This window comes from Chrysochloris asiatica, unplaced genomic scaffold (genome assembly GCF_000296735.1).
Source record: "Chrysochloris asiatica unplaced genomic scaffold, ChrAsi1.0 scaffold00175, whole genome shotgun sequence".
In the NCBI taxonomy this organism is placed as follows: Eukaryota; Metazoa; Chordata; class Mammalia; order Afrosoricida; family Chrysochloridae; genus Chrysochloris; species Chrysochloris asiatica.
Genome location: NW_006408693.1, coordinates 5,279,144 through 5,291,024, shown reverse-complemented (window position 1 = coordinate 5,291,024; position 11,881 = coordinate 5,279,144). Strand labels below are relative to the sequence as shown.

The following is an 11,881-nucleotide window of genomic DNA, read 5'->3' as shown; positions in this document are numbered from 1 at the left end:
TAAGATGGAGGGTCAGAGAAAAAGAGGAAGACCCCCAACGAGATGGATCTGCCAGGTGGCATCATTGATGGTGTCAGGTGTGGCAGCGGTAGTGAAGTTGGCCCAGTATTGGACACTGTTTTGTTCTGCTATGCATGGGGTCGCTATGAGTCGGTACCAACTCTATGGCACCTAACAACAACAACAACAACATGCAGGGTCACTATGAGTTGGAACCGACTCAATGGCATTTAGCAGCAATAACAGTAAGAACAAAAATTTTGCTTTATGATACTGTTTTCCAATAGTTGTGGAATTTTCTTTATGATTGATGGTGGAGAAGATGAATCTAAGTTTATTCTAAGTATTTTCTAAGAGCCACCCCTATAGAAGTTCCCTTTTCTTTTCCATCTGTTATTCATTTTCCCCTTCACCGAAACACTAGACATAGGGATAGTTTTGGACACCCAGCTAATGATACCAATGTTGTTGTTAAGTGCCATTGGGCCAGTTCCTACTTACAGCAACCCTGTATAGGGTTTCTAAGGAGCAACTGTGGGTTTGAATTGCTAGTCTTGTGAGTAGCAGTGTTAGTGTTTATTCTGCAGCGTTAAACCAGGACCCTATAATAATAATGTTGTTGTTGGTAAGTGCCATTGAGTCAGATCAGACTCATAGCGACCTTGTATAGGGTTTCCAAGGAGCAGTTGGTGGATTTAAACTGCTGACCTTGTGGTTCACAGTCCAATGCTGATGCTAGAATGCTACATCAGGAGTTCATAAGAATAATGTTGTTGTTGTTAAGTTCCGTCGAATGGGTTCTGATCTATAGCGACCCTGTATATAGTTTCCAAGGAGTGACTGGTGAGCTTGAAGTGGCGACTCTTCAGTTAAAACCGACTTTGCAGTCCAGTGCATTAACCCACAGCACCACACCTGGGCTCTTAATAATAGTTGTTGTTGTTGTTAAGTACCATCAAGTCGATTCCGACCCATAGCAACCCTGTATAGGGTTTCCAAGGAGTGACTGATGAGCTTGAACCACTGACCTTGCAATTCAAAAGACTTTGCAGTCTGGCACATTAACCCACAAAACCACACCAGCATTCTATTAATTGTGCACTTATTGGATTGTTGTTGTTATGTGTCATTGGATCGGTTCTGACTCAGTGTTTTTAAGGCTACAAATCTTTGAAGGAGCAGAAAGTCTCATCTTTCTCCCACAGAGCAGCTGGTAGGCTCACACCACTGACCTTGCAGTTCACAGTTCAGTGCTTATCCTACAGAGTATCCATGCCTATTGGATAGTGGACACTAAAGGACACTCTAGGGGTTTTACATAATCACTAATTACCAGAATCACAGTATGTTGGCTATATTATTCCATTACATCAGAATGTTAAAGAAGTGGAAAATAAGTGGCTGAGTTGGGATTCAAATATTGGTTAACTTAACTCAACACTATTCTTTTGAGTTTAATAGACAGAAAGCCTCAAAGTTATGTTTCCCACATGACACAGGGAGGGGCATTGTGGTGATAATTCCCTATCTGTGTATCACTCTTTCTAAAAATGTCTTACTGGAGACCACGAGCATTTGAACAACAGAACTGAAATACTTGTGAACAGTCCTACTTTCTACCACAGAAAGATAGTCAAATTCCATATCAAGTTTGTTTCTTTTCCTATTCTACATTGCTACTACGTTAGAGAATTCTAACATATAACATCTGGCAATTACCCAAGAAAGACAGTTCTTAGAAACTAATTCATTTGGTTCTTCATTTATGTTCCAACACACATATGGCAGAGTCCTGGTGTGGCTCTTTGGGTTAATGAGCTGGATTGCAAGGTTGGTTTGAACCACAAGGTCAGTAGTTCAAGCTCACCAACCTCTCCTAGAAAGCCCTATGTAGCATCGCTGTAAGTCGGAACCAACTTTACAGCACTTAACAACAACACCAACTATGGCAGTCACACATATCAAAACAAATCCTCAGAGAAGACCACTGTCAGCAGCACATCACACTTCAAGTCATCGAGCACATCACCTTCAAAAACATGAAACATGAATATTTTAAAATATGAAAGAGCTAATAAAAAACAGACTGCGAATTCAGCATTCAATGACTTTGGTTGTAGAAAGAATTCCTTGTGTTCTGTTGCAGAAATTGAATGTCCTTTTAAAATATGATCATTCATAAATTATTGATTTCTTTCTCTGAAGCACAAGTAACAAATGTCAGGAAAAAGTCCATCTCTGGGCAATTAAGTCATTTACACCTGAATATTTTCTTATACAAAAATCAATATTTTTAAGCCTTATTTCAACCATAAATTTAAAAAATTTAGATCATTCAAGCTAATTAATACTGAACTGAAAATTGAGAAAGCTACTTAAAATCACAGAAATAGTCTTTAATCATAATATAAGTTCTCTCTCTATATATATGTATATATATATTTAGGAACTTCATTCCTCAAATTTTTGGAATAAGGAACTTCATTCCTCATTCAAAAGTTTGGGTAAACACTCTCCCTGTTGTTGTTAAGTGCTATTGAGTCTGTTCTGACCCATAGTGACCCTGTATAGGGTTTCCAAGGAGTGATTGGTGAGCTTGAACCACCGACCTTGCAATTCAAACCGACTTTGTAGTCCAGCACATTAAACCACAGTGCCACAAACACTCTCCTTATCACCTGGTATATCACATCATGGAAACACAGAATCTTGTTTCTACCCATTTCTTTACCATGGCCTCTGAAAAGATTTACACAGAGCATACACAATTTAATTACTGATCATGGTTATTTTGATAGCTATCTTTTTTTCTGTGAATAAGGCTATGCTTGAGGACTAAGATGCACCTGACCCAAGCCATGGTATTTTCAGTAACCTCATATGCATGGGAAAGCTAGACAGTGATTAAGGAAGACCATAGAAGAATTGATGCTTTTGAGTTATGGTGTTGGAGGAGAATATTGAAAGGGCCATGGGCTGCCAAAAGAACCATTAGATCCATTTTGGAATAAGGGCAGCCAGAGTGCTCCTTGGAGGCCAAGATGGCCAAACTTTATCTCTCATACTTTGGACATATTGTCAGGAGGGACCAGTCACTGCAAAACGTTATCATGTTTGGTACGGTGGAGGGTCAGAGAAAAAGAGGAAGACCCCCAACGAGATGGATTGGCCAAGTGTCAGCATCGATGGACTCAAGTGTGGCAACAGTAGTGAGGTTGGCCCAGGATCGGGCAGTGTTTCGTTCTGCTGTGCATAAGGTTGCTATGGGTCGGTACCAACTCGATGGCACCTAACAACAAGGCTATGTGTGGATTAGCATTTAAGTGAAACATATTTTATTAATATAGCAGTCTCTTTCTTCACTTTGAACATGTATGAATGAATATCCTGTACTGTTTTCAACCTACCTTTTTCGTGTATGAGTTGGAATTCAATCAGTGGTAGTGGGTTTTTGGTATTAGAGATTACAAAAAAATAGTTAACTAAAGAAATAGTCTAATTTCTCTTATGTATCAGTTTAATAAAATTAAATAACTAAATAAAATGTATCCAATTACATTCCTGTCCAGAACTGATTCAATGATTTCATTCAAGGGTAAAACAAAATGTGTCTCTGGCTCAACATATAATAATAACGGTAACACTGATGTAAGGCATTGTAAAAGTTCTGGCAATAGCTTGCCCTGCTTTCTTTTTGAGAATAATATGGGTTTTATAAGTCTGTTGGTCATGGTATAATCTGTACTCAAGTTTAGTATAGTGAACAGAATTAAGAAAACTGCCACTATAGTTATTGTTCTTTCATGATACAATTCATAACTTTTACATTTAGGACGTACTGGAAGGCAGATATTTCTGATAACTTAAATAATATAATCACAGAGATTCTGAGCATTACTTAAAAAAACAAAACAAACTTCAAGTGTCAGCATAAGAGTCGATTCCTAAGAGATTAGAAGTGAAAATATTCCTGACTCAATAAAAGTTAGTTTCTAAGATTCACCACCACACTTCCTAGTTTTCACCTTTCTCTACTAGCTTCTGGGGAGTTCTGGTGTGGTGTTACTGGTTAATGCACCAGACTGCAAGGTAGTTTTAACTGCAAGGTCGGTGGTGGTTCAAGCTCATCAACTGCTCTTTGGAAACCCTGTACAGGGTTGCTATGGGTCAGAACCAATTCAACGACACTTAACAACACCTATTAGATTCTGTATTCACTTCTCCAGCAATGTATATTCCTGCTCTATGATTGTACTGCAGAACTTTTTACTAATAGCATTGTAACACACACATTTCTATTTTATCATTACTTCCCATACCAAAGAACTTTTTTTGTTTATCTCGATCCAGTTATGCTGAAATGGAAATCTAAACAACACAATAAATGATTTCTTAAAGACTGCAAGATTAAACGTAAACAATAAACCACAACTAGTGTCCTGGTGTGGCGCTGTGGGTTAATGCGCTAGACTGCAAAACTGTTTGAACTGCGAGGTCGGCGGTTCAAGCTCACCAGTGGCTCCTTGGAAACCCTGTATAGGGTTGCCATGGGTTGGATCTGACTCGATGGCACTTAACAACAACAACAAGTGTGAAATATAAGCTAACGAGGAGGAATTACATTAATGAGATGACCAATGCAATCCCTGTGTAACATGATAGTCTTTAAGAATATTTTTTTTTTCTGTGAACATAAAGTTAACAGTATAGATCAAATTTGTAAAATATAAATGAAAACACTCTTTTGTCCTAAAATTGCTGAACAGTCTAAATCACAGACTTCTGTTGTTGTTGTTAAATGTCACTGAGTCATTTCTTACTCAAGGTGATCCTGTATAGGGTTTCTGAGGAGAGGGTCATGGGTTTGAACTGCTGATCTTTCAGCTAGCTGTATATAGCTTATCCTACAGTGCCACAACAGGACTGCTATGTATTCTTTGTTGTTAAGTATCCTCAAGTCAGTTCTGACTCATAGGGTCCCTGTATATGGTTTTGAAGGAGACCTAGTAAGTTTGAACCGCTGACCATGCAATTCAACCTTATTATAGTTGGAGAGCTTATCCTACAGGGCCATATCAGGACTCCATTAAAGTAGTCTTTGTGTGTTGTTAAGCGCGTTGAGTCAGTTCTGACCCGTAGCAACCCTGTATAGGATTTTCGAGGAGCAACTGGTAAGTTTGAACCAGACTTTATGGTTCAAATCAATCTTGCAGTCAACTGCTTATCCTACAGAATCACACTAGGACTCCAAAGTAGTCTTTAGTGGTGGTGTTTATGTGCTGTGGAGTCGGTCCTGACTCATGGCGTCCCTGTAAAATTTACAAAGCTGTAAATCTTTAGGGGAGCAGAAAGTATGATCTTTTCCTATGGAGCGGCTGGTAGATTTGAACTGTTGACCTTGCCGTTAGCAGCTCAGCTTGTAATCCAATCATTAATGATACACAAAATATACTTTTTCACTGGCAAAGCTTGAAAAATAAATTTATTATACCTATGTAAATTCCCATATTTACTTTATTTCTTACTTTCATAAACTTTTCCTCAGGAAACTCCCTTTAAGGAAATGGTACATGTATTTCTGCAGACACCACATCTATATCTCCAGACCCAGCTTCTACCATGTGTTTAAAATTTATATTTAATTGCCTTCTAGATATCTCTGCTTGGATATCTACAAAGTATCACCAACTTTCTATGTCAGAAAGAGAGATCTTGATAGTCCACTCCATGCCTGATCTACTTCCAAATATTCCCATTTCATTATATTACCATCTAGTTGTTCAAATAAAAACCTAAGATAATATCTGTCTTAGTTATCAAATATTACAGTAGCAGAAACACCACAAGTGGACGCCTTTAACTAACCAAAAATCACAGGCTAAGAGTTTGAATTCCGGTGCTGGCTCTATGGGACGTCTTTCTCTCTCTGCCATCTCTGGGGGAAGGTCTTTGTCTCTTTGAGCTTCTGCTTCTGTGTGTTCTTTATGTGGCTTCACATCACTATTGCCCCATCTCTGCTTGCTCTCACTTCTTTGCTTATTTAACCTCTTTTAAATCTCTAAAATGATTGATTCAAGACACTATAAACTGGTCCTACTTGTTGAACAAACAAAGATAATCCATTCCCAGAAGGAGTTACAACCAGAGGTATAGGGTTAGGATTTGTAACACATATTTTGGGGAGGGAGGAATAATTCAATACATAACAATCACATCACTAAACAAAACCTGAACAATACAAATTTCCACTATCTGCAATGCACTTCTCCAATCTTGTCCAAGATGCCATTAGCTCTTATTTAATCTATCCAATTACTTTCCCACTGGTTTCTCTTGTGTATACTCTTGTACCACATTTTTAAGGATCTCTGGTAGTGTATTGGTTATCAGCTGGGCTGCTAATCTGACGGTCAGCAGGCTCAGCAGTTCTAAACTACCAGAGGTTCCGTGGGAGAACAATGAAGATTTCTGCTCCCATCAAGATTCACAGCCTTGGAAACCCTACACAGGGTCACTATGAGTCAGGACCAACTCTTCAGCACAGAACCACCACCACAACCAACACACTCTTATTCTCCACCCAGTGGCTTAGAATTAAATCCAAAATTCTTCCCAGGGCTTCTGAAGCCTTAATCTGATATGTAGCTGCCTCTATGGAGCCTACCTTGAAACCATTACTTACAAAAACATTACTAAGCTTGTTTTCCAAGGTAATATGAACTCCTTTATAGACCTTGCATTTGGCACTAGAAACTAATGTTAGACTAACTAAACATTTGGTCAGTTACTTTTTCAGGTTTGTTGTTGTTGTTGTTGTTAAGTTCCGTCGAGTCGGTTCCGACCCATAGCGACCCTGTACAGGGTTTCCGAGGGTGTAAATCTTTACGGGAGTAGAAAGCCTCATCTTTCTCCCGCGGAGCGGCTGATAGTTTCAAACCGCTGACCTTAAGGTTCGCAGTCCGATTCGTAACCACTACGCTATCTGTGTACAATTTAGTTGAGAGTTTTTCTTAGAAAAACTCAGTCCTCATTAATTGTCACCATTTCTACCTGAATTTTCAGGTGGCTATATTTGACCACCAAATCATTTAGACTACATGCAACATTTACCTGCTGATGCAATCATTTCACTGCTACCATATATTCTGACTGAATCTAATTTAAGAATTTAGCAGACGAAATCATATTTGATCATCTGTCTAGGAGCTAAAAACAGAAAATTAAGATGTAACTCTTATCTTAACTATGTCAACTGTTTGTGTGAAAAGAAACATGTTTTCTATTCAGAAGACATATGGCTGAACACAGTTATTAAAATCTTAGTGTCATACCTCTCGGATAGCAGTACAAAACTCACTCTGCAGCACTTTTTTGAGAGATTGAAGCTTGTGCACTGGTACTTCTCCAGATTCCTGTAGTTTTTCCAGTAATTCAATTGCTCTTGCAACATCTGTTGAAAGAAAGAAAAAAATCAACCAAGTACCCTTATTCCAATTGGATGGTGACAATGTAAAACAAGAGGAATCTGTTACAAAATCAAAATTTACAATCCATATCCTAAAGCTCTCATCTCTTGGTATCAGGTCATTTGCATGTTGCCAAGAGAATGTTTTCATTTTCCACAAAACTTGTCTTTAATACAACTTTTTCTTTGATGGCATTTCATGTAAGTTATTTTAGTAACCCAAATCAACCTGAATATTCTTTAAAGCGGGAAACATGTCTTCAATTCTTTCTGACCCCAACAAACGAACAAGTTCTATCAATATTTCTTCTAAGATGTCTTTTCATTTTCATGTCACATTTATTACAATTTTTATATACTATTTTTTTCTGCCTTCCCTGTAACCCAAGTTAGCACATGTCTATCCTCTAGTCAGTAACTTCTCCTCTCTTCCCCTCTCACCCCTGGTAACCACCAGAGAATGTTTCTTTTAGTGTGAAAACCTTTTCTTGATTTTTCACAATAGTAGTCTCATAAAACATTTGTCTTTTTTGATGAACTAATTTCACTCAACGTAATGTTTTCTAGGTTCATCCTTGTTCTGAGGTCTTTCACAGACTCATTATTATACTCAAATATTGTGCAGTATTCCAGTGCAACAATGTACCATAATTTGTTTATCTACTGCTTCACTGATGATATATTAAGATTGCCTCCATCGTTTTGCTATTGTGAATAGTACTTCGATGAACATGGGTGTGCAAACAGCTATTTGTATCATGATTCTTATTTCTCTAAAATATACACCAAGTAAGGGATTTCTGAGACATATGCTATTCTTATTTCCCTCTTTTTGAGGCAAGTGCCATACCATTTCAACAGTGCTTGTGCCACTTTACAATCCCACCGGGAGTGTATGAGGATCCAGTTTCTCCACATCTTCAAAAGCCTTTGGTTTCAGTGGTTTTGAACCTTTTTTTTAATGTTGGGATAAGATGACATTTCATTGCTGCTTTGTTTGCATTTCTTTAATGGCTAATGACTGCGAGCATTTTTTTTTTCCCCACATGTTTGTTGACTACCTGAATGTCTTTTATGGTAAAGTGTGTCTGTTCATGTCCTCTGACCATTATTTAATTCAATTATTGACATTATTGTTGTTGTTGTTGAGGTGTTGATTATTTCCTACACATTTTAGAGATGACTGTCTATTCTGCTAAGTCATTACCACATTTTTCCCACCGTCTGGTGATCCTAACATCTAACCAGTGTCTTTTTATTCTTTTGGTGAACTCTTTTGATGAACACAGTGTCTAATTTTTAGGAGATCCCAGTCATCTAGTTAGTCTTCCGTTGTTTGTGTATTTTCACACATGTTTGATAGCATAATTATGCCAATTTTAGGGGTCTGAAGTTTGTTCCTATTTTTTTCAGTAACAATCTTTAGAGTTCTAGGATTTACCTTTAAGTCACTGATCCATCTTGAGTTTCTTTTTGTATATGGTACAAAATATGGGTCATGTTTCTTTTCTGCAAATGGATATTCTATTTTGCAGGCATGGCACCATTTGATAAAAAGACAATCTCTTCTTCATTTACTGTGTTCCCAGCCTTGGTCAAAGATTAATTGCCCATAGCGGATGGATTTAGTTCTGCACTCTCAATTCTGTTCTATTGTTCCTATGTGTATATTGTGGCTGTGTTGTAGGTTTTAAGGTTGGCAAGTGAATGGCCATGTTCTTCTGTTTAAATATTGCTTTGCATATGAAGTTGGTGATTAGAATTTTTCCTTTCCATCTAAAGTTGGTGATTAGTTTTCACATCTTTTTAAAGAATGCTGTGGAATGTGAACTGGGATTATATTATATACAGAAATCACTTTGGGTAGTATTGACATCTTCACAATGTTAAGTTTTCTATCATTTTGTATGATCATTTGATTAATGTCCATTATTTCCACTAGTCTGTAAGCTCCATGATGGAAGAAATGTGTCTGGTACTTGGCAGTAAGTAAATATTTGTTGAATAAATTAATAAACAATAATAACCCATTGCTGTCAAGTCGATTCTGACTCAGAGCCACCCTATAGGCCAGCGTGTAAAGGCCCAGCGTTTCCAAGCTCTAAATCTTTACTGAAGCATCTGTTGCATCTTTTTCTATGGAACAGCTGCTGGGTTTGAATCACCAACCTTCAACAATAATACCAAGTACAAGATTTTTCAGTAATAATATAAATGATTCTTTTTCATTCTGCAATATCAAATGTTAATGTGTCAATAAACATAGCATAGCCACAAGCTCTCAGTTTTCTTGGATTGTTCCTTATAGACTGTCATTCATAGTCCAGGGAAAATTATACAAAGAATGGTCATTTAAAAAATACTATGATACTCTCTTCTCTCTGTGTTGCTGCAGTCAATAGCTTACAGAAAGTTCTGTTCGGCATTTATGTAGTAGGACAGGAGGGGTTTGACTGCCAGGTAATTGGTTCAGAAGGCATCCCATATCTATGGCATAAATGTATATATTCACTCATACATCCATCTAATGATTTGAGTTTCTGCTATACCTGGCAATAAGCTAAACAAAAGCAAAACACACTTCCTCTCTGACCACATAGAGCTCACAAATTAAGGGGAAATGAATATCATCTCTAGCTATCATTAATAAAATTGTTGTCACCTCGGAATTCAAACATAGGTGGGAGTTAGTGTAAGCATCTCCCCAAATAACCAAGAGGTGACTTTAATAGAGATTCTCCCTTAGTCATTTTGATTGCCAAATATGGCCCAAAGTGGCACAAATCATGAAATCGATATGACATGGTCAGATCCCAAAGTCATCCTTTTTGTACACAAATTAGAAGGCACCAAAGTCAAATGGATATTACCAACCACAGCTACAGATCAATAAAGCACCAACCTGAGAATTTTGTGTTTCTGACTTCATAATGTTCTCTACCTAATTGTGCACAGGTGCATGGAACTGTCAATATGTGTAAAACTAAGCTCATTAGTATTATTTTTTGTCAAAGTATATTCTCTCTTTATATAGTCCATTAATACAATTCTCACCGATCCTGTCTCCCAAACTAGACTACAGCTTTGTGTTTCATATCCAACCCCACGTATAGTTAGTCAGCAACTGTTAAAGATTCTATGTAATAAGTACCTTTTGAATTAAGTCCTTCAATTCATTACCTGAGGAATATCCTTAGCATTTCTCCTTTGTTAGTGCTGCAATACCTTCTAATAGTTCTTTAAATTAGTCTTTGGTTTATTAGCCTATCCTTCACAATGTGAGCACAGTGATTGTCCTGAATGATAAATTTAATCACATACTCCACCAATTAAAATCTTCTTTGCTTTCTCACTTCCTACAGGTATAGTACAGACAATTTACGATTACATAATACAACTAGGAAGAAGGAGATACGAACTACTTCCAAATATTTAGTCACTGAAAAACTTATGAATAGCAGAGAAACACTGTCAGATATTGTGCCAGAAAATGAGACCCTCAGGTTGGAAGGCACTCAAAATGTGACTGGTGAAGAGCTGCCTCCTAAAAGTGGAGTTAACCAAAGTGGAGTTGACCGTGATGATGCAAATGAAGTAAAGCCCGTGGGAGTAAAGCACTCAGGACCTTCATTGGCTGATGAGACACAACTCAAAATGAAGAGAAACAGTTGTAAACATCCATTAATAATTGCAACATGGAATGTACAAAGTATGAACCTCGGAAAAATGGGAATTGTCAAAAATGCAATGTAACACATTAGCATCCATATCTTAGACATTAGTGAGCTGAAATTGACTGGTATTGGCCATTCTAAATCTGCCAACCACATGGGTGTTTACTATGCTGGAAATGACAAATTGAAGAGGAAGAGTGTTACATTCATCATCAAACAAACATATCAGAGATGGAGCAACTGGGGATTTTAGACACAGAGAGGGAGAGGGGCTGTGTGGTTGATGATGCATGGAGGGGATTGTAACCATGACAATGAAATGATATATGATAGGATGAATGTAAAACTAATGTTCTTCCATGTAAACTATCACATAATTCACAATAAAACATTAAAAAAAAAAAGAACGTATCAAGATTAGTCATGAGGTACAATGCTGTCTGTGATAGGATAATATCCATGCACCTAACAGGGAAGACAAGTTAATACCACTATTATTTTAATTTACACAGCAACCACTAAAGCCAGTGAGGATGAAATAGAAAATTCTACCAACTTCTTCAATCTGAAATTGATAAAACATGCAATCAGAATGTATTGATCATTACTGGTGATTGGAATGCAGAGGTTGGGAGCAAAGGGAAAGGATCAGTAGTTGGAAAATATGGCCTTGGGGATAGAAATTATGCTGGAGATCACATGATAGAATTACGTAAAACCAATTATTTGTTCATTTCAAATA

The 11,881-nt window shown here is 37.4% G+C and overlaps 1 protein-coding gene across 1 annotated transcript in view; it reads right to left on the bottom strand.

Moving 5' to 3' along the window:
• The window catches only part of LOC102823020 (protein lin-7 homolog A-like), a 249,488-nt gene that overhangs the window by 161,239 nt on the left and 76,368 nt on the right, over positions 1–11,881 (bottom strand). Inside the window, exon 2 of the mRNA XM_006871833.1 lies at positions 7,332–7,450. Coding sequence (XP_006871895.1) covers positions 7,332–7,450 — 119 coding nt within the window. The remainder of the gene's footprint in view (positions 1–7,331; positions 7,451–11,881) is intronic.